The following is a 23,048-nucleotide window of genomic DNA, read 5'->3' on the forward strand; positions in this document are numbered from 1 at the left end:
GTCATCTCTCCTGCTATTAGGAGTACAGAAATGCAACAATAAAGTCTGCAATAATAAGTTGTAGCCACATGTGCCAAAGTTGTCATTATTTCAATTTTGTAAGACATAATCATGATTTCAATATCCGAAATATGGGTTTGCTCATTTAAAAACTTTTAGAAGTTAGAATGAAATAACTTTAAAATGTAGTAAAAAGAAATTTTGCAGAACTAGAATCATTTGACAATCTTGTACAGTTACCAATTTTAAGTTTTGCTTATCTTCAGAATATGGTAATCCTTGCTATTCTCTTCTTCTGAAAAGTACTTTTTTTTCAAAATGTTAGAAGCACTTGAGTCTCCTTAATATATGAATATAAAATAGGGGTATCAAAACCTTATCTCCTTAAAATAATCCCAGGTGGTCCAGTAAAAAAAAAAAAAGTACCAGTTATATTCAAATATGGTCCATTATTAACTGCTACCTGGCACTCATATTTTTTCCTTGGCTATTGTTTCATACATTTAAGCACTGCGCTAGAGAAGCTGTTTCTTGTTCTGCAGCTGGGGAGAGTCAGCCAAGTGCTGAGGAAAGGGAAGGCCGAAAGGAATGTGATAGCAACACTCAAACTACACAGAGAAACAAGTCACTCCGGCCTATCCTGCTTTCCTGAATGCACAGGTAGCTCAGGCCAACTTCACCTTCTAAAGCATACTTATTTAAATAAATAAGTAACACTTGCTGTTGGTTCTGGAGAGTTCACCCTGGCAACACTGCTGGAACAGTTTTTTCAGTCAACTCATGTGGAAGGAAAAACAAAAAAACTTGCAACAGACACCGCAGGAAAGAGTCCACAAAACAGGAACAAAACTGAGGGGAAAACCAAGTGCATGTAAATAGAAGATAGTATGAAAAGTCAGGTTGCCCTCAGGGTTGAGGGGAGCAGCCTTACTGCGACGCTTGGCTCAATCCACCCTAGCAAACTCAGCGTATTCTCCAATTAGTACTTCTCATTCCACTTGAAATTTGCTACTTTGGAGTCCGTATCTCATTTTTGCCATTTTTTCCACCAAGATCAGCACTGAGTAGCCTACTGAGCACAGCCAAGCAAGTAGGGATCAAGCCTCTGAAGAGCTAAAAGCGCTGTCTTCACAAAGGTACATTTTGGCAGCAGAAGCAATGACTGTGAAGTCTTTGCAGCACTGAAGACGGAATCTATCAGGTTACCAAACTTGAAATTTTACCAGTGCCCCCAAAAAAGATTCTTGACATTTAAGGACTCTGATTCACAAAGAAGTTACTAAGAGGGTAGCAGGTCACTGCACACTAAGTGAACTGCTGCCGCTGTCTGCCTGCACTCTTGTGCGCTGTAAGTGTGAGCTCCTGCACGCTATCTCAGAGAGGGCAAAGGAAGATCGTTTACTTACTCTGTCCTCGCTTCCTGCACCATCATAATGGGATCAGCCTCAACACTTCAGCTCGCACAAAGTTTAGATCCAGACTAACCACGTCTGTGTAACTGACTGCGCCATACGCCTCTTCATGAATTTCTTAGGGAAATCACAAACTACATTCTATTACTGGATCATCCCATTGACAAAGATTATATGGAAGTTTGACTCTTGCATTATAAGCTGCTCAAAAATTACATAATGCTTTTACAAAAGTCAATGATTTTTGTGAGAAAATAAGGAGTAGAATTCCTACACTGAACATACAACTACATTTCCATCAATTTAGTTAATAACTTCCTCATGCTTAGTATCATCAGAGAAACCGAGGAAACAAGAGGAAAAACCTCCCAGTCCTTCAAATATCATAACATTGATGGTTATGCATCAGTGAGCATAGGAAAAAAAAAAATATCAAAAGATAATACTGAAAAGCATCATATTTAGCCCAGTACTTTCCATAGCTGAAGATAAGCCTGTAATTCAGTTCATATTTTTACTTCATTATAACAACTATTATGAATACAAGTCTCATTTCCTCTCTTCAGATCCCCTGCTTGCAGATTTGAGGCTCGGCTTCATCCTCAGCAGTATTAACTGTTTGCTGAATTCTTTACATTTACCAGTTCTGTTGTCCATAGGTTGAAATGCAGAAAACAGACTACTAGCTCACAATGAAAAGCAATCCTTGCGAGCAAATTGAATCAGCAGTTCTGCCGAGCGCAGGGTTAAACCCCGCTTATCCTCTGACCTCTCAAGTGTAATAACAACATTCTTGTAAGAGATGACCCAGTTTATTATAGACATTCCTGGCACTTTGCCGAGCCCCTCGTAATACACACTGTGCATGCAATATTTGTGGTGCAAATCTAGTGTCTATAATTGGTATGAATAATTGCACTGCAGTGGAGTGTCCTTATCCTGCCTTTTATTAGAGCCTGCTTTTTTAGATCAGTTTTTATGCGTCAGTTGAAAATGTTTCAGGCCACATGCACAAAAGCTATACATAATCTTCAGATTATTAAGAAAAGACATATTAAAAAAATGAAAAAACTAGAGTTTTAATATAAATGTAATAACTATTGCATTTATGCTGCACCTGAGCACCATATGTTGTTAACAAAAAGTTATGTTTAGTTAAATTGCCTTGAAATCATATTAACTCAACAGTTCAGTTCTGATGCTCTGTGATGAAATGTTCTCAGGTAGTGGTTATTTCTAGCAAACAAACCTCTTGCAACAAATTTTAGTCACTACCACTCAGATACTCTATCACAGAGAAACAGCAAGACATCTCACACAGCAATGTTTCTTTTGCACATTTTCAAGGTTCAGTTAAAGTTTAGTAAAAAGTAGAATAGGACAAGCAGTGACGCTTCCCTCCAATACTCTCTAGCAACCCCAGTATCTTAGAAATTGGACACACTTCTTACTTTAAATTACTCTAAATAAACATGTCCAATCTCCTTTTGAGCCTATCTAAGGCTAGCTGCATTTGACACCCACTCATATATTGGAACAAATGAGTCTGTATTTGCTTCTCCACACCTTCTGTATTTTTTACGATCTCCATCATGATCCTCCACTCCCTCCCAGTCACCTCTTTTCAAGTTCGAAGAGATACAGCCCATTTGGTTGTTCACTATGGCTGTTCCGTGCCTTTGATCACTGTTACTGCTTCTCTGTTATATTTTGGGAGGAATGGGAAGATCAGAAGTGCACGCAGCATTCAAGGTATGAACAAATTCTAGATGCTTCTATACGAGCATGGTGTTATTTTGGTTTGTTCCCCATTCCTAATGATGCCAGCATTCAGCTGTCTGAACTTTGACACTACTGATTGATTTTTTTCAGAGGATTAGCAATTAATATCTCAAGATCTTATTTGTACATAATAATAGTTACTTCTGAATCAAACACTCTACATATGTTCCCCCTTTGCCATCCGCACCATTTAATATATTCTTACTCTTTCTTGATTTCCTTTCCTATACACAAATTCTGAAGGTCTGTATTTTCCCTTAACACTACCAGTATATTTAACCTCATTAAAGCTAGGCCAGATTACACGTTCCTTCAGTTTGAGCTTTTAAGTTCAGGTTTCACAACTGTCACAAAGCTGTCCCCTGTTTCAGCGATGCTCAGTCTCCAGCTACAGAACCCATCCTGCTGCTTTGGCTAGACACTGATGCTCATACAGTGTATGTTGCCTGTGATGCAACAGGACAATCAGAAGCATCTTTGAAAGAACTGTATTTTCTGCAGGCAGACACATTGCATGCATTTCCATCCAGCAAAGCCCTAAAAGCTCTCAAGGCCATATACGATTCTCTCCAGGGAAAAACACGATAGGTGGCTGGTGGGCGTAATTACCAGAGAGATCCCATCTCATCACATGAGCAGGTAAGCGCCCACCACAAGATACTTTCAATCTTCTTAGGACAAAGAAACCTACCTGAAGGCCCCTAGCAAAGCAAATTGCTAGGAGTGAGTTGCTACTGCCAGCTTCATTCAGAGAGTAGAAGATACAGCAGCAAGCTGGACAGCCTTCAGGTAAAAAGCTGTTTGGAAATGGACTGCAAGCCAAATGGCATCTGAAGGCACCCTTGAACTATTATTGCTAACGTACTATTATAGTGCAAAACTGCTAGATTTCTGGAAGAGAGACTTTTTGCATCTTTTCCCACTGGTTGGATAAGCTTGAAGTTTGCTCTGATGGAAGCAGGACTGATAAATATTTCATAGTACCACAGCTTGAAAAGAGCGGTAACTGCTTCACTACTCAGCCAAAATTACATGTATTCTGTTAATATGTGTTTCTAAACTAAACACAGCTAAGAAAAAAAAAAAGAGAGGAAAAAGAAAAAAAAAGAGAGAGGAAAAAGAAAAAAAAAGAGAGGAAAAAGAAAAAAAAGAGAGATCAGTGCAACAGAACAATCTAGCCTAAAAAATTACACTCTAAACGCCAGCCATCTCACTCTCTGATTTCCAAAACCTACCTCTAATCCACACAAACTGACAACTCGCCCTTCTTCTTGAGATTTTGCACTAGTTTTTTTAAATAGTGAACGTTCAGCCTCAAAGTAAACTGATTCTTAGACAGTAATTATTATGATTCTTAATCTATTAATGTCTTCCTCATATTTGACTAGAATTTCCAGTTCCTGGCCAGATATGACATTCATTCCAGCCTGCAGGATCACAGCATACAATAAGCCTAAATGATTTGTGGAACTTAGGTGCAGCACGCCATATAATTTTGTCTGAAACTAAGATAAGACTTGCCTCCCCTCTGCATTTACTGAAGGTTTGCGGTTGGGAGTAGCAAAGAGCTGCTGTTCACATCGAGAAGGTCATGACATGCTATGTGTGTTACTATCATCTAATGTAAACATTAGCAAAGTTAAATACCTTGAGATACATAGTGAAATATTCCACAGGAGGAAAAACATTAAGCAGTTATCCAAATGATGTGGAAGAAAAGGCATGGAGAAGGACAGCATTCACAGTTCAGTCCTGTGGAGGTCTTCAGGTTGGCTTATCAGTCTCTCGCTGAAGACTCTACCTTACTCAGATGTGCTCTAACCAACTTGACTAAAATACACAGTTTTCTTCCCTCTGCCCTTCTAGGAGAGGAACGGAATGTGAACAGGTGAAGAGAACTTCACAATATTGGTATAATTTTAAAATAAAAGGTGTAACTGAGGTGCACTTTGACTTTAGGTAGTTTTAATCCCTACAAGTGCTCATTTTACTTTAAAAGCCACTTCTGAGAAGAACACTTTAATGCCACCATCTTCAGAATTGTATTGAAACAGGCAGTGTTGAAGGAGCAACTTAAAATGAAGCACAAAAACAAAACAGCACAGGAACCCTACATTTATCTCAGATACTTTCCCCCAAAATATGCACACCAAGCTGAGAGGCCAGAGACCCCAAGCTGAAGCTCTGGGCAGATTCAGCCAACCTGCCCATGGTCAGAGGTTTCAGCAAAGTGCAGCACACTACTCAAGTCCAGTATAAAATACATTATTCAAGAAGGTACCAAAGCCCTCGCTACAATGCAGTGCTGTTCCAGGTGGGGGAAAATACAAGACCAGCTCCCCTGTGAGCTTCTCCACCAAAGGCAGCGTTCCCTTGAAATCGCGCATGAGCTAGCCCAGATGTTAACATGAAAGACAAGTTTCATTTAAAATCCCATCCAAAATACACATGCTATGTACCATGTGATTTATTATGTCTGCTTCAGAAGGGTGATGGGCAGAAATAGTTCCAAGACCTTAATCTGTTTTCTTAATGACTTTGTGTTTCAGACTTGATATTAAACCCACTAAAACTATTTCTAATTACAAATTAAAAGAAAAAGAAAAAGAAAAAGAAAAAGAAAAAGAAAAAGAAAAAGAAAAAGAAAAAGAAAAAGAAAAAGAAAAAGAAAAAGAAAAAGAAAAAGAAAAAGAAAAAGAAAAAGAAAAAGAAAAAGAAAAAGAAAAAGAAGGAACCAAAACCTGCTTTCCTCAAAAAATTAAACTTCACAACTAAGCCAGGCAGTTTACCTAGAGTCAACACCTAAGTGACAAATGTTTTTCATATTTAGCATACAAAGTTACATGTACTATAAACACCATCCATTCTGCTACCATATCAGATGACACATGACTTAAGCACAGTTAATACACTTGAGACTTACATACAAGGACAAAAGTGAAGATATTTTTCCCCCTTTTAATTCTCTTAACCAGTATCTTCATTGCTATTTTTGAATACTTGTCATCCTTCCACCACCCTGTGAAAAACCAAAAATCAATGCATTTGGCCAATGCATTGCACAAGCACCATGACAGAATACAGAACTCTGTAATTTCCACCGACATTCTCATGAATAACTGAGAGGGTGACATTTCTAGACTAATATTCATTACCAGTCAGGATTACGTCATCTTACAGCATAGTTGAGCAGACTAGAAAGAGTTTCTGCAGAACTGCATAGCTTTAATTTCTCTTGATGCAGTTGAAGGACAGGGCAAGGAAAACAAAACATCAAGGCAAAAGATTAAAAATTCAGAGCATCTAAAAGACTAACTTCTCCATTTTAAACAAAATACAGATTAGCCTTTTTACTGTTTGAATGGCAGTAATTGCCATAATCGCAGTTCTACAACTCTATCCATTCTATTTCTGTTCCCTTGCGCTCTTTCTTCAAAAGAATTTCACATTTGAAACTGAAGTTTCCTAGGAAGTAGGAGCTTTTTCTCTCTTTTTGTTGTCTTACACCTGTGTGTATACAGCAGTTTTAGAATGCCAACTCCTAAATTTGTCTCCTTAAGATGGCTAATTATGCATTCACATTGGAGAAAGTGCATCCACAAATCTGGAAACAGATGTCAAACTGGACTGTATTAACCAATGGGGTTTATGCATTTATTGATTAAAAAAAAGACACAGGAGTAAAGGTCTAGGGAAAAAGAAATCCCGAATAATCATCCTTAGTAAACAGTCATTTCCACATCCTTGAAGGTTTTAAAGTTATTGCAGAAATTTCTTATACAGCTTGGGTCCGACATCTAACATGACCATGACTCAACAACCTATCCAGGACTGGAACATTCAACTCACTAAAGACAAACTTAACGCAAGAGTACGTATTGGACAGGTCAGACACTTGACCTGGATTACCTTGCAATTACATACTAGACCAGTGCTACAGAGGAAGTGGAACCAGTAGGGACAGAGGGAAAAATTTCCCCCTTTCAACTGCGATGTGCTGTGAAATCAGCTCAAACAGTGAAACTGTTCTCTAGGACGCTCACCAGCTGCTTCATGTTTTAAAAGGTCATTAAGTGATAGAGGGAAGGTACTTTCCAGAAAAGGGCTACATGTAAAAAAGCCTACTCAAGAAAACTAGGATTTGGGGCGGGGGGGAAATAAAATAAATGGAAAGAGCAACAACAACATTTGTCTAAAAGTACTGGTTCCTCTGGGGGATGCTCTTACAAAGTGCTCTCTATATAAACAGAAATAAGCGATACTACCAAAGCCTGCAGAAATTAGAAGTTGAGACCTACCAGAAGTCTGAGAGAAAACATGATTAATGTGATGGTCCTTAGATTCCTACTTATGCAGGAAACGCTACCAAACTCACTCCTTTTGAAGACTAAGCAGAAGAACCAAAAATAATAAAAAAAATAAATAATACTGAGTACAGCAGGGAGGAGAAGGCAAGGAGACGTTCTTCCACTACCCTGACATCACTGCCAAAGCAGCACACATGACACTGACAGCTGAATGGTTTGGGAGGTTCAATGGGATAAGTTTCGTTATCATGATAGTCATCTCCCTAATTAATGCTTCTGATATAGCTGGTCCAATATGTAACAGCCTCATGAAAGTTTAGTCGTACATTCAGTCTGCAGGTTTTGGGACGTTTATTTTCACGCTAAGCAAGCGGAATTGACATGCTCTTCAAACAGAAGCTAGCAGACTGCTCTTGAACTGAAATGCTGAACAGTAATCAAACAACGAGTTGGGTATTTTCCTGACAAGAGTTTTCACACCTTCTATTATGCTTTGGAGTCATTTCTGAATTGAGAACACCAACCTGGCCGATTCTGCCTAATGTAAAATGACATACATGTGGAGAAAATTAGATTTGAGAAAGTTAGATAGCATGGACTAATTTTGTGCATGCACAGAGCAGCTGAAGAAGGAGTTACCCTCTTAAGCATTCAGCTGTCTTTCAATTAACAACCATTTCGCTTTCATTATTAAAAAAAGTATTCTGAGCTCTAAACCTTTAGTCCTTATCAATTCAGATGTTATATTTCAGCTAACAGCACAATTTATATGCTCGACTCGGGATTATGACCTTGACTTGCTTTTAAAGATATACATCAACTTTATGGTAACTGAAGCATTGCATCTGTAGATGTTTGTATTAGTCAAAGCATAAAGGGGGGAAAAAAAACCCCAAACCACCAAAACTATCATACTATATAAACAGAACTGACATTTTCAAAAACGCATTTAGATAAACTTTTCATACTTAAATGGAAATATACTTACTGCTCTTTTTCTGGAACAACCTGTAATCCAAGGCACAGTAAGGTTTCCTGAAATCTGCAGAGGGGAAGGGGGAAACAGAACAGAAAACAGCAGCTTAGCTTGCTATGATAGCTAATACCGAGCAGCTTTCACAAGACTTCAATACTGTGCATTCAATCGTGGTAAGAATGTCTTTAAAACAGGTTAAGATTTAAAAGCAAAACAAAGTCACATTTAGCCTTACTGTTTGCAAGACTAAAAACACACCACCGTTTCTCTGTGCAAGGGTAAAGTAACACTTTAAAGTAACTTGAGTGCTTGGGTGCTTTTGCTATGTCAATACTTGTAATTCAGAACACCAGTTTTCATCTTCGATCTGTCACAAAACTGGTAAGATTAAGGAGACTGGAATTAGACAAGACTAAATGACTGGCAGAACTGCTGTCACATGTTTTTCTATTCCACCAGCTAAAATTTCAGAACGAAATTACTATCCTGTAAATAACTGAGTTCTTCAATGTCAAATATTAAGGATTTGTAAATTAGGAAAACTAGGGACATTATGTGGAGAAGGAAGGGGAAGGGGTATGAAGGCAAACGTTACCTGCCTCGATTCCCATTGTTTCTCCATCAGTCCCAGAGGTCAGACTTTACTAAATAATAATCTTAGACTGTTTTCCCTGGCCATGTGAAATGTGTTATAGCCTGGAATATTTTGGCCTTACTTAGGATTCCATGTTCATCTTCTGCTGCAGACAAGCAATGCTTGAGAGACTAAACATAGCTCTTGAGAGATTAATCAATCTCAAGTCATTACACGCACTATATACGTGAGGAAGACAAATCTACGCACTTCTGCTGACTGTATCAAACTACACTAATACTTTTTGTATTTGGGAAGTGCTCTACTAATGAATCTTGCAGCATGAGCATAATTAAATATAGAATACCTGGTACAGTTTGTTTCGTGTACAAGCACATAAGATACTGCTACTCTTCAAGCTTTTAGCTGGAAGCGCTTGGAGGTCACCTAAAGTCAGACACACTCTCATTACAGCACAAGACAGGTGGGGGGGGCTAGAAATGAACACCATCCCCTCCTAAGGGCAAGTCTACATCAGCTTTTGTGTCTAAAATACAGATTTCTTAGTTGCACGCACACACATTTTAGAATTTCTGTATAAACAAGTTACATCCATTACAATTCTATATGCCACACAACAGCATCACACCATAGAATCTGCTGTAAATGCATCCTCAGTATCCACCCAGATGGCTTCTCTTCACAAATTTAAAGTGGGGCTACAGAAAAAAGTGCCTTTCTCTGTGAATAAAGCAATCAGTCTGGCAGAGCATTAACCGCTACTTCGAAGACAAACGCACACAAGTTCTGACAGGTGTGATGCCAAATACAATCAAGTTTATCTCAATGTAACTTCTTGAAAGACAACATGCATGGGAGTATTTTTAACTGGCTCTATACAAAAGGCACAAGGGTTGGGGTGGTTTTTTTCAGGAGGTTATTTTTTGAGTGAGATCAATAGTTATCCTGCATCCACAGATATAACTCCAGTCCTACTCCAACTGGGACAGCTACTGTGAGCTGGAAAAATGACAACCTGAAACGCTCATCTCAGCAAAGATACTGTGTCTCAGAAACAGCAACTCTGGCAGATGCTAGAGCAAGTTCAAAGGTACTGCAGCACTTGTGTATTGCCAATGCTGGACCTTAATTAAGTGGGTACACTATATAAGGTCCCTACGTAATCTTTTCCCAATGCACCTGTAGATTTACCGTCCCATATTCAGTGCACTGGAACAACCCAGTCCTAGTTGCTGGGTGTCCCAGCATTACTTGAGCCCATACACAGTGTTTCTGCAGCCCGCTCACAGCTGCTGTCCTCCCCACAGGACCACAGTTTCTCCCTGCTCATCCAGCTGGGATTATTTCACCCCAGAAACAAAGCATAGGGAACCTCTGTGACAAACCTGACTCTGTTTCTGGAGTGTCAGGAAACACTTTGTTCAAGTTACTTCAGAGAAGACCATGTTGCTTGCCCTAGCAAAAAGCTGTGCTGCCCAAAGTTAGCAAGAAAGTCCTCCCCTTCTCTTCAAAAGTCACTAGGGAAGTAAACAAATCACTTTGACACATTAAAAAAAAAAATAATAAAAATGGAATCCTATTTCCTTAAATAAAAGAACTTGCAGCTCATTCATATAAAGCAGCATCCTTAAAGTGAATCTTAAAAATAAATAAATACATATTGTATCTATATCCTAGTCTGATGTACTGACTGCAAGGCTTAGGATTTTCCCTTGAAGAAGAGAAGGCTAAATTAAATAACTGTGCTTCACTGTGTATAGCAAAGTAATTAAAAATACACATACTTTCAACAGCATTTTTGTCCCTTAGGGTCAGGGGGAGGAAACCAAGTCTAAATCATGATTCAGCCCTGAGGACCAGCAAGAACAGCCTCTCTAGTTCAAAATGCTTAAAGCCAAACTAAGAAAAGTAAGTAGGTTGAACAATTTGTTTACTCAAACTGCTCAGGCATTAAAATTGATCACTTTATTAAATTTACTCTTAAGTTACACTAACATGAATTTGATTAATTGAACCAGTAAGGAAGCTATAACTAATTGCTAATTAGATACCACACCAATGTACGACAGTAATTACTTCATCAAAACACAAATCACACAGTCCTGACTTTGAAGAAGCATCTGCTTGGATGTTTAACTACTCCAATAATCACGTAGCTCAGGTTTAATCTATTTTTGAATTTAGGATGATTTCCCTCAGTTTAAGGATTTCCATTCCTATGATGGATAAATTAGCTAAACACAGGCAATAAAATTAACAGGAACTGACTACATACAAAAGAATCCTGCACAATCCTGGTACATCCCGCACAAGTCTAAAATAATTCAGACAGCACCTGTTACAAAATCTACGTCTCTGGAGTTTTAATATATAAAAATCATTAAGCTGTTAAGGGGGGTGTCTACATGAAATAGCAGTCATATTGGACTTAATTTTAAGGGGAGGACGAGGAGGAGGAGGTTAAAGTACTGCAGAACTGATGGTTTCGACCAAATATGTTATCAATCAGCCTAGCGGGGTATACTATTTGTTACACATGACTTTGAAGGCAGTAGGTGAAATTTCCTGTCAACGTGATAAATGGGTGTTGGAAGCGTCACTGTCATACACTAACACCTCCTAAGATACGGAACTTACTTTTGCATTGTTCTGGAACATGCTAAAAACTCTCAGCAAGGGATGCAGTGACCTGGAGAAATGAGCACCATCATTTCTTCACGGTACCGTGGGATCTGGCCAGGCTGTAGGATACTATTCCTCTGCAGCTTCCACAGAACCTGATACTGCATGCCCTGACCCCACAACTTCTGCCTTCCCTTGTAATTTTTTTAATACTGAAGAGTGTCACCTCAAGAGGTTCAGAGTATGAATGCTTACAGCGATAAGTGAATTAACAGCAAGCTGCTCAATTTTTCCAAGTTTTAAAACTGTGGAAGGGCAAGGGATACCACAGGAAACAGGAACTCCCTCAATCAAAGGTGCATTCCCGAATTCACAGAACAGGCTTTCTGAGAGACAGGCATGGAAGTCAAATGGGGTACAGATGAATTCCTCACTTAGTAAAAATATAGGTATGTTATTATAATAGGGGGAAAAAAGAAAACAAAACAAAGTTACAGAGATCTTGTTCTGATCCATACCACATGGACAGATAAAATGTCACCTACCATGAACCACTCCAGCTGTTTAAAAAGACTCTGTCTGTATTCCAAAAAAATTCCAAATCAAAGTAATTTCAAATTTCTTTTAAAAAAAAATAAAATCAAACAAGTAGTAACAAATACATCTCATTGATGCTTTTTCAGGAGTGAAATAAAGTACCAAGAGCACACAGCTGGAGGTATCAATAATATATTTCACTTCATGAAACTTAAGAAAAATTTCCTTAACTCTATCATACGCACTTTTGCAGCTTTACCAGCCTTTTATCGAACAGATGTGCACATTTATGGCTTTTCTTCTCCTATGGAACTGGGATGTCAAAAGTAAACAGTGTTTAATGAATTTTATAACTTAAGTAAGAACAGTAATAGCAAATACTGACAGACTACCTGAGAGAAGGGAGAAAGGGAAAGACCAGTTCATCTAAAGTGCTCAGCTTAGAAAAAGCCACGAATAAGAATTGCAGATGTCCTGTCTACTACATAGAACCTACTCCAGAGTATAACATGCTCCTCAAACCTCAGGTTTACCAAGAAAAGCAGTAATTCTGGTGAAAAGTGGTACTTCCTTGGACCCAAAAGCTTTCTTTCAAATCCTCACATGAGATAGGAACAATTTAGAAAAAAAAAGGAAAAAAAAAAAAAGCTTCACAAAGTATTGTTCCCTATACTTGTGAGCAATGCACAGAAAAGATGGTATGTTGTTTACATGGTTCACTTTCAGGATACATTAAAAAATTAATGACAGGCAAAGGCACACAGGTAACATGTAGTATCACATCCTGTCAGTCTTAAGATTTTTATCCCAGTGTCACTAGACTATGTCACACCAGATGGCATAAAAATCCACGGGAAAAGTCAATCTGGATGTTTCCTGCACAATTATCTCTTCTCCACTTATAACGAAAAAGAAAAAATGTAAGTGCGTCAGTGTTGTAGCTTTTTCTGAACATCTTTTAGTTCTTCAATTATCTGCATTTAATTTTCCTCTCTCAGTATCAGTGAATGGACACTATTACAGCATGAGGAAATAAAGGGATTGAATGTAAAACCGATATTTGAGTTAGACACTGCGGGGGGAGGAACAATATTTGCTCACCTAATGTCTCCCATCGTCTTAACTAGCTTGCAGGAGATCCTAATCCCTACCAGAAAATGGGTCCAAGAGATTGGCAACTGTGCAGGGCGTAGAAGCAGTGCTGATGGAAGAGCTAATCCAAGCTGACATTAATAAGGGCAAGCAACTGCACAGCACACAAATGATGGCACGATCCCACGTTCTGCCCTGTGCTACAAGCAAAGTATGCCTACAGAGCAACAACAACCAAGGGTATCGCTGTGACACGCGCTGGCAAGCTACGTCAGGACAACACAGACCTCAGCATGCATCAGTCATAGGTATGAGCCTTTTGTAACCAAAGTTTTTATTGCACCTACGAAGCCTGTGCTGACCTTCAATATACAGCTGCCCACTGCAGCCGCGGGCTCAGCTATACAGATAAGAGTGCTGCCATACATGGCCCTACCTGCGCTTTTGTGTAAAAAGGAATTCTCTCCTCTGAGAGACACGAATGGAGCACAGCCTGCAGAAAGGTGAACCTATCACTTACCAGCTACCAATTTTCAAAGAAAACAGTACTTATCTACAACTTGTCTTCAAGGTTTGAAGATGGAGATAAATTGACAGATTACCTGGTAATTATTTTGGTTTTGTGACAGCCTCAGTTGACTTGAAGATGTAAAATGAGGAGAAAAGGTACTTCTTGATGGATTAGCACTGTTATATAATGTACTGGATGTTGTATGTAATGAGGTCCGTGCAGGCAAGTGGTAGTCTCTGTTATGATACAGAATATTGTCAGGCACGTCCCTGGCATTCACCATCTGTGAACTACAGCTCACGTTTCTTCCTGGCCCAGACAAGGCTGCACTTTGGTTCTCTACTCGAACAGAACTGCTGCTTTCACAGTATCTTGAATAGCTTTGTATTTGTGCTCCCATAGATGCTAGTTCTTCTTCCCTAGCATATTCATCATCCACATCTCCAGTTTCCATCGCAATGGACAGACAGCTGCCTTCCACCGAGCAATGCTTCTGCGTCGCACTTCCTCCCACAATTCTTTGAGGTTGATCTGTAACTGCCAGAGAAAACACTTCACGGATTTCCAGATTTTGCGTGCTACAAGAAGGGTCCCTGGTATTAGCCCTTTGTCCAGGGGGCACATGCGATGCGAGAGCTGCATGTTCCGGTTTTTGTAACCTTTGACATCCCACGGGTTCAGCTTTGCAGGGTCTGTGGCATATCATGGGTTTCTGAGGTAACACCAACTCTGCAGTCTGGACCGATGAACCACCATAGCTTTTTTTAGTGTGACTATATATGGAGTTCGCAGAATTCAGTACGCTTGTTTGCCTAGACAAAATAATAGTCTTTTCCCCTACTAATAGGGAAGCATTTTTACAATGTGGTACTTGTCGTCCTATAGGGATGTGCTGCTGCTGAAAATCTGTATCATTTTTTCCTGGCAGTCGTGGAATAGAGGTTTTATGTATTTCTGCCATTGAAGCGTTTGTCTGTTTGGTGGATCCTTGCCTACCAGATGAGCTAGCAGGACTGTATATACCAGTAACTATTACATCGTTATTAGAAGCGGTCCAAGAAGACTGCTGACTTTGGGATCGAGCAATATTTACCACATTTCTAACTGCTGCTTCTGGAGGTACTGAGGGAGTAGTAGGGACAGTCCCTGGGGGAGTGCCTCCAGATTCTACAGCACTCTTGCTGCTCATCTTCCTTCGTTTATTGCCAACCCACGTCTGCAAACAACAAACAACAATGACAACAAACACAAAACAAAGCATTAAATAAGCAGAAAATTTAGGCAATTTCATTTTTAAGCAGATCTGATGAAATGTTAAGTGTTCAAGTTGAGACCTAAGTTTACAAATACGTACATCATTCACTGATTATGCAGAGTGTGAACAATACAGGATGGAAATCATGTCTCTGGTGCTTGGGATTCATACACTAATACACACGAGAACCCCAGTCTCAATTCCAAACCCCTAGTTTCTCAAAAATCCTGTATCATGCCTCCTGTCCCACAGTTACCCTTAAGATTTATTTCATTGACAGTGCTGCAACTAATTCCCTCCCAATTAAAATTTTTAATATTTAGCACCTCAGGATGCAGAACGATCACTGAGGTATGTAGCTAAAGTTGTGTAACCAAATAACTGAGAGATACGACCTTCAAAACTGCCTTGAACGGCAACTGCCAATTCGTGAATTTAGGTGAGGAAGAAAAAGAACAACTCTTTCTGTTGTTACAAAACAATTCTGTGAAGTATTTAGACCTATGGACCAATTCCTCATCTGCCAGGTGCACAAATCAAGATCTAATGTCAAAACCTGCTTTTGAAAGACACTGACAGAAAAGATTAGGACTGCTGGGATTAAATTCCAACAGAAATTTGCTGTTATGGACAAAAGCAACGGTGACAGTATATGGTTTTGTGTAAAAGATAGTAGAGGAAAAAATATTTGAAAAATGCAGATACTGTGGCAGTCATGCACAGGTTAAAACGTACTGCTGTTTTAAACACACAGGAAAGTCTGCCCAGCAAGTAACACATGGAGATATAGCTAAAAGAACTGAAGGGGAAACATTGACTTCAGTTATTTCAAGATAAGAGAGAGTTAATCTGGTGGAAGCATCAGCTCTAACACTGGAAGCATAAACACCACCTAACTATTCCTGGCAATTTTCATGATCAGAGACACAAGACTGGCTCAATTGTTTCACCACAGTGTGTCTGTACTGAATGTGAGGGCATAAGTGAGCAGGATTCAAGTGCCAAAGAACGAAAAATAAGCTTTGCATCTGCTTATGCTGGTCATGAAAAGGATCAGATACGCATATAAAGATATGGTGAAACAGTTTTCTGCACCACTCTGGATATCATCTGCTGCACACCTAAAACCAAACCAAAGCAAGATCTCAACATCCAGCAACCCACACCAGTTGATTTAATCAATAAACTCGCTCATCCCACAACAAGCAAACTGCACTGAGGGCCTATCTTGGGTTTCCATCATATGAAAGAAGGAAAGTTTTCTTCACATACTGATACCTGCTTAGGAAGTAAACAGATTTCTCTACAGGAAAACACACATCCCTGCCATACAGAAGTATGCTGAAGTCTCCATTCCATTCTACTCATTTTTGTTGTCAAATTTTATAAAATGCCTACTTTTGAGGCATGATTTATTGCATGCAATAGAGTCTGTTACTAGTGATAATCTTTTTCTTCTCAAAAGCAAGTTTAAATACACAAATTATAGCCACAGGTCTCAAGTTACTTTATTGCGTAAAACAAATTTAGAAGATCAAATTTATTTTTTTCTAATTTCTGCTCAGTCAGTAAACTTTCAAGATAGAAATTATAATTAGAGACACTTGCAAACTTTGGGCCAGGCAAAGAGATTTTAACCTCAACTTTTCCAACTGTATAATACTAAAATCTGAAGTTTTTCTCATGGTTTTCCTGAAAAAGAAATGCATTCAAAGAAATGCAAATAACTTACTAGCACTACTGTTCACTTGGGATTAAAGTACAGGTTCAGGAGATAACCCAAGTCAGATTTGCCACTGCTAGAAGAGTCCCATTCTCCTGATCATGTCCCCAGCATCTTGCTCCCACCATTTAAACAAAAGCACAAACCTGAATGATCAGGGAGTACAACTCCTCCAAAAGGCATAAAACTGAATTGGCAAATAAAAAGAACAAAAGTTTTGGTTAAGATTAGCAAATTTAACTGGGTTACTCTAAAATTGAATGAATACAACAGATGATCAGCAGAAGACGACAGACAGGAGAGAAAGAATTGCACAGCTGGGAGAGGGAAAGAGTACAAAACCTCCCATTTTTAGCACTGAGACATTACCCCAGAGAAGAATGATGTGAAACTATCCTCTTAGGATGAATGGGAGGCTCCACGTTGTTACTAGCTTGATGGTTATGGTAATAATTTGCGATGTGACAGAGCAGCCATTAAGTACAAAATACCCTAAGAAAAAGGACACGAATCTTTATTTCAATCAAGTTCCCCAACTGCTAAGTTTGGGGAGCACTTTCTCTAACATTACTGAAACTCTTAACTTTTATTAGTATAAGAAGGAGCTCCCAGAAAAGATAACAAATCAAAAATTCAGATGATCAGACATTTACCTGGGATTTTAGAGATTTTACATTCCCAGTTTGAATCAGGCAGGGCTGGAACTTCAGACTGTCCTACAACCCAGACACACACCATAGAGGGACCATCAGTGGTGCCGGGGCATTAGTTTTGATCAGAAGTTCCACCCTAAATCTGAAAATGAAGCGTCCTCAGGAAGTCTTTCAAGAGGTGCAAAATAAAAATGAAGCTGTAACTGTTCTGACATCTGCTGTTGTACTGTGGGGAGAACCCCACACCGCCTCCCTGATCGCTACTCCCAGCACTCGGTGACACTCTGAAAATCAGACTCAGAGAACTTTTGTGCTTTATCAAGTCACATTGCTCACATTTCATGTAAAGACAAAAAGCAATCAGCAGAAGTATGCTAATATTAATGAACGAAACCAGGCCGCTCAAGCCTGACGTAGCTAGAATACATCTATTAAATTTGAAGAGGGTCATGCTTTTTGACCCAGGAGTAACTCTACCATATTCCCTGATTTTGAAAGGTACAACATATGTTTATGTATTGCAGTAATAAAATCTGTAGAGGTTTACATCAAATCATAAACAGGACTTTCTTCCAACCCAGCTCAAGATTGGAAAGACTGGATGTAGTTCTATGGGACAAGGCTATAGAAATCCTGATTCGGGGAAAGAATATATTCATAGAGTTATGACATTTGAATTGTAACAGTTACACTTAGGGAATTCATGTTCCTATTATAGTCATATCTGCAAGTGCCAGCTGCACCCAAGTATCATTTTGCTAGATATTGTGCAAAGAAGTAGTAATCTCTGTCCAAGAGTTTTATGGGGGGGGGGGGAAGAAAAAGAAAAAAGGGGGGATTAGGAAAGGCAGAAACGAAGGGTGCAAAAGAAAGGTAAGATCATAAAAAAATAGGACAAATGCAGGACAAATGCTGGGTCTGTTTCCATTGCACTTCACCAGTAGGAAGAAAGCTTAAGTATTTCAAATGAGGCTGCAGTAAGGGAAGAAAACTAAAAGGAAAAGGTCATGATACATTATTGCAGAAAGGGAAACAGAGAGGGAAAGAGAAATACAAAGATGGAGAGTGAATGAGGACTGCGAGTTGAGGAGAGACTGGCTGCCTCCTCGAGGTCCTTTAATCAGAATAAAAATAGAAAAACAGGCCCTGACTGCATCATCAGCATCCAGATTCCTGTTACAACCATTTGTCTGTTCCAGGGAGCCTGAATTTCTGGCTGACTTTCAGAACTTCCCACCACCTAGAGCTGAGAAAGTTTTAGTATTTCCTGAGTATTTTAGTATTTTGAGGGAGGGGAGTCCAGGTGACAATTAGGGAGCAGGAGTGGTTTTTATTGTCAATATACCACTGGTACATCGCTTTAAAAAAAAACCCCAAACTAGACTGGTCTTACGTCTTCCTGTTCAGTGTCCAGTGTTGCAGCAACTCCTGGTAGCTCCACTACCGTTGTTATTTTTTCAGCTAATGCTTCATGATTTCTATTTCTGCTCTGACAACAGCCATTTTGTTGTCTAGTGTTTCACAAAGAGATTATTATTTCCCTTCCCATGGAATTCATAGACTTTGGAAGAGCTCCTATTAGCGCTAGTGACATTCTTCTTTTATAAGAAAAGAATGTACTCACTGTAAATAACCATGTGGGACCACAATATTTATGATTGTGACATGGAATACAAGTGTGACAGAGTGTGTCAAAAGAAATACATTCACAATTATTCCCTCAAATACATTAGGCTATAGAAATTTAACTTAAGAATAGTTTCCTAAGAGCATGACCTTTCTTTGACACAATACATTGCACAAGGTTTCTATAGGGAAATCTAATTTGCAATTTAATAAATAAAAAACCCAAACCAAAACCAAAACACCATCAACAAAAGGCAAACAACAACCAAAAAACCCAAAACAAATAATAATAATAAAAAAAATCACTCCTTGTGCAATCCAGGCCCCTGCTAAATACAGCAATCTCGTGAAGACATTTCAGCAAAAAAACAAACTATAAACAGGCTCGCTGGATAAAAATGAACATGTCACACAAGCGCACTGAAGTCTGATTTAAGACATGTATGAAGTTAGAGACTCCAGTCCTCTACAGATATTTTACGTAAAGAAATGAATGTGTATAACTTTAACATACAAATTTGGAAGGCCTCAGTACTTACCCTGACTACACTGAAGTCCAGTTTAGTTTCTTGTGCACACTGTAATATGAGCTGAAAGCAATTTTTACTTTGATTTGTCATTCCATTTTCATAATAACGCTGTAATATCCTTTGTTGTTCTACAGTAAATACAGAACGCAGATTCATCTAAAAATAAAAGAAGATACTCTGAAAGTTGGAATAAAAATTATAATACTTGCAGAAAGCACAGGCTCTCATTTATGCTTGTTGTGATAATGCTAAGTGTTGACGTGTTTTCTTTACAGAGTCCTCTACCAACACTTTTACTTACTTTCCAAAAAAACTTGTTACAGTCAGCATTAGTGACTCCTTTGTGATGGACTGAAGTTGAACAGGTGAACTACATATTTGGAACAACACTGACAGCCTTTCATAAATAAATAAATATTACATTGGGTTGCTAAGTCTGAGAGCTTCTAGTGTCAAATAAAAAGTTTCTCCCTTTAAAAAAAAACAAAAACAAAAAACAGGCATTAGGCAAAACAGAGTAAACACCAACAGCTGCAACAATATTGGCAGGTTTGCTTCCCCTCCCCTACAAAAAAAAAAAAAAAAAAAAAAAAAGAGAGACAAAATCTGAGATAAAAGAAAGGTGACAGTCTGGCACGAGTAAAGTTTCCACCATCTCCAACTTCAGCAAATCCTACACTTGGTTATGGCTAGTCACACTACTACTTCTGCTGTGCCAGCACCAGCACTTCCCAGCAGCAAAGTCACAGAGATCAAGGACCAGAACTGAAGACCAACTCGGGGGGGGGGGGGGGGGGGGGGGTTAAAAAAAAAAAAAAAAAAAAAAAAAGAGAGAGAGAAGGGCTTTAGGCAGTTCCAGTCCAGCCCACCGCAATGCTAGCACACTAATATTAACAGGAAGGGACCACCCAAATCACAGCCTGCTTTTAGAAAGGTTCAAGCTACTGTGAAACTGTACCCTGAGGCTATAAATCAGGCTGGCTTGCAAAAGGCAAACAGCTGAATATTACCAAGTACAGAACAGACTCCCTAATGGCAAACTGAAGTTTTTACGCTCTCGTTATATGGTCTATACAGGCAAAGAATGCAATCCTCTGGTTCTATGTAAGAAAAGAAGAGCCTCATCGTCACAGGATTTCAGATTGGGGTCTTTATTTTGTCCCAAACAGGAGGCTGCCAGCTGAGACACCACAAGGGCTGGCCAGGAACAACCCACATTGGACTTTGCGTCTCAGAAAGCAAGAAAGTCACCAGCCACAAGCTATTTTTAATACTTTCAGTACATGTATCAAAATAATGCAGAACAAACGAAATAATAAGAAACTGTACCGTCATGTTGTAGGAAAATAAAGGGAATAGGGGAACCCTTTGTAGCTGCCAAACTTTTAGTTTTGTTCTTGGAAATTCTGGATAGAAAGGAGGAGAGTAGCAATATGCTTAACCTTTGCACAAGAACTGCTTCTAATTTAGAGCAAATAAAATTATTAAGTGCTCAAAAGCATAAGCAGACACCCTACTCCTTTCACATTATTAATCAAGATGATTATACTATGTAATGGATGTTCAACAAGCCTCCATAAAGAAACAAATTAATATCTAGAATTTGGAGTAAAATGCTTGTAGGCCAGAGCTTGACTTCAGTTTCCTTCCTCTGTATGTCAAGACAATAGAAAAATCTCTAACTACCAATTTGTAAAAAATTACTGATTTCTTTTCAAGAATACTTAAAACAGAAGATGATTTTTTGATTACATTTTTACCTCTGTTCCCATTTCTTGTTTACTCTCTTATCAAATGCAATACTACCAGCTGCATTACAAGTCAGCTTTGCCCAAGTTATGCCTCCCCCAGAATGTGTGTTCAGTCACAGTCAGAGCTGGACAGAGTAGACTCTTGCTCTGAATACTCTGCTGTTTGAAGAAATTTATACCAAGCAACAGAGGAGACAATTATTAGTCCATTAACAAATCAATAAAGTTCATAAAAATCTACTTCGTAAAGCTAAGAACTTTCAGACCTCCCCTGTGGATATGCATGATGATGAAGCCACCAACTGATTTATGTTACTTTTAAAGAATACATAAGAGTTAATTTTGTGATTCTTTTTCCTCCTGTATGATTACACTTCTGTGTCTACTACTCTTTCAGTACAAGTAGGCCTGTTTTATTTAGCTGAGATCAGTTCCCACAAATGATCTCATCAGAAATAGTTATGAACCTTCTATCTTTCCAGATCCAGAAGATGAAGACTGTCATCCAATAGCTCCAGCATTTCTATACATAGGTTCATCAAAAAGAAGCACACTCTCCAAATAGTTCATCAACTGAGAAGAGTCCTCCAACTGCAAGATAAATTTTTAGAATCAGATCTGATGACCTGCAAGCAAAGATGTGTGTCAGGTCCTCGACACATTGTTTAATCATGTGGATTTCTGTACCCAAGGTCACTGGTGTGTTAAAATACTTTCGTTGTTGTATTTGACATCTGTAGTTTAGATAAGGACAGGGTGGAGCATTTTGACAAGAGCTTTTGATCGTCAGATAAACCTATATGCACGGCATGGCAGACTTCGCCTAGCTAAACTCAAGAAAGGTCATGGTCTGGTTTAATAAACACCTTAATTTTGCAGTTTCTTTTAATTACTTGTAAACTACACCTGCCAACCAAAATACTGGTAACGCTCCTTAGTAACTTCTGCCTTGAAGTCCAGTCAAGTACAGCTCAGAGTTACGTGTGCAGAGGCCATCAGAAACTGGCTGAAATGAATAGATTGCAGGACCCTGCAAACGCAGAGTTATGGAAGCCAAGTCATAACTGGAGTTTACATTCCAACACCTAAACTTTCAAATAAGCAGCTGACCATTTATTAATGCTTTAGATATACTGAATCCTAAGTCAACAGACAGTTCTGTACCATTTCCCACTGCCCTACCTATCCACACACATATTTACTGAAACTACAGAGGGACATTAAAATACTGCTAAAATACCATTTGTTATCTTGCTACGTAACTCAATCTTATTCATTCTGCTCTGCCAATTAATTAAACTTTTTTTAAAAAAATAACAACCACCTGCCTTCTACCAGAGGCAACAGAAATTTAGCAGTAAATTGCAGAATGAACAAGAACACACCCAGAATGTTCAGCAGGGCTGTGCAGGCAGCTACATCTGCCCAACAGAAAACTGGGTTTAAATTCGACTCAAAATATTAAATCAAATCACAGGGTATCAACAAATCCACTACAGTAAGCCATTCTATTACCTCCCATTATACTTCAAACTACGCTACAGTTGCTTGGCATAACTTGGTTATTAACACATAGACATGAAGCTCCAGGCAGAGCAGAAGCGATAGATGACCTCAACAGAGAGCACTAACGCCTGTACTAAAGCCCCAAGAAAGCCATTCTGCTGCAGGGTGGG

At 38.9% G+C, this 23,048-nt stretch overlaps 1 protein-coding gene across 5 annotated transcripts in view; it reads right to left on the minus strand.

Moving 5' to 3' along the window:
- HDX (highly divergent homeobox) overlaps window positions 1-23,048 on the minus strand; it is a 45,431-nt gene that overhangs the window by 17,496 nt on the left and 4,887 nt on the right. For 2 of the 5 annotated variants that reach the window (XM_075763058.1, XM_075763059.1), the window contains exons 2-5: window positions 19,923-20,092; window positions 19,631-19,777; window positions 13,926-15,050; window positions 8,490-8,543 (exon numbers count right to left, since the gene is read on the minus strand). In XM_075763058.1, coding sequence (XP_075619173.1) covers window positions 8,490-8,543; window positions 13,926-15,050; window positions 19,631-19,777 — 1,326 coding nt within the window. In that variant the 5' untranslated portion in view covers window positions 19,923-20,092. The remainder of the gene's footprint in view (window positions 1-8,489; window positions 8,544-13,925; window positions 15,051-19,630; window positions 19,778-19,922; window positions 20,093-23,048) is intronic. The other 3 variants (XM_075763061.1, XM_075763057.1, XM_075763062.1) reach the window with 2 other exon arrangements.

Source organism: Balearica regulorum, chromosome 11 (genome assembly GCF_011004875.1).
Source record: "Balearica regulorum gibbericeps isolate bBalReg1 chromosome 11, bBalReg1.pri, whole genome shotgun sequence".
NCBI lineage: Eukaryota > Metazoa > Chordata > Aves > Gruiformes > Gruidae > Balearica > Balearica regulorum.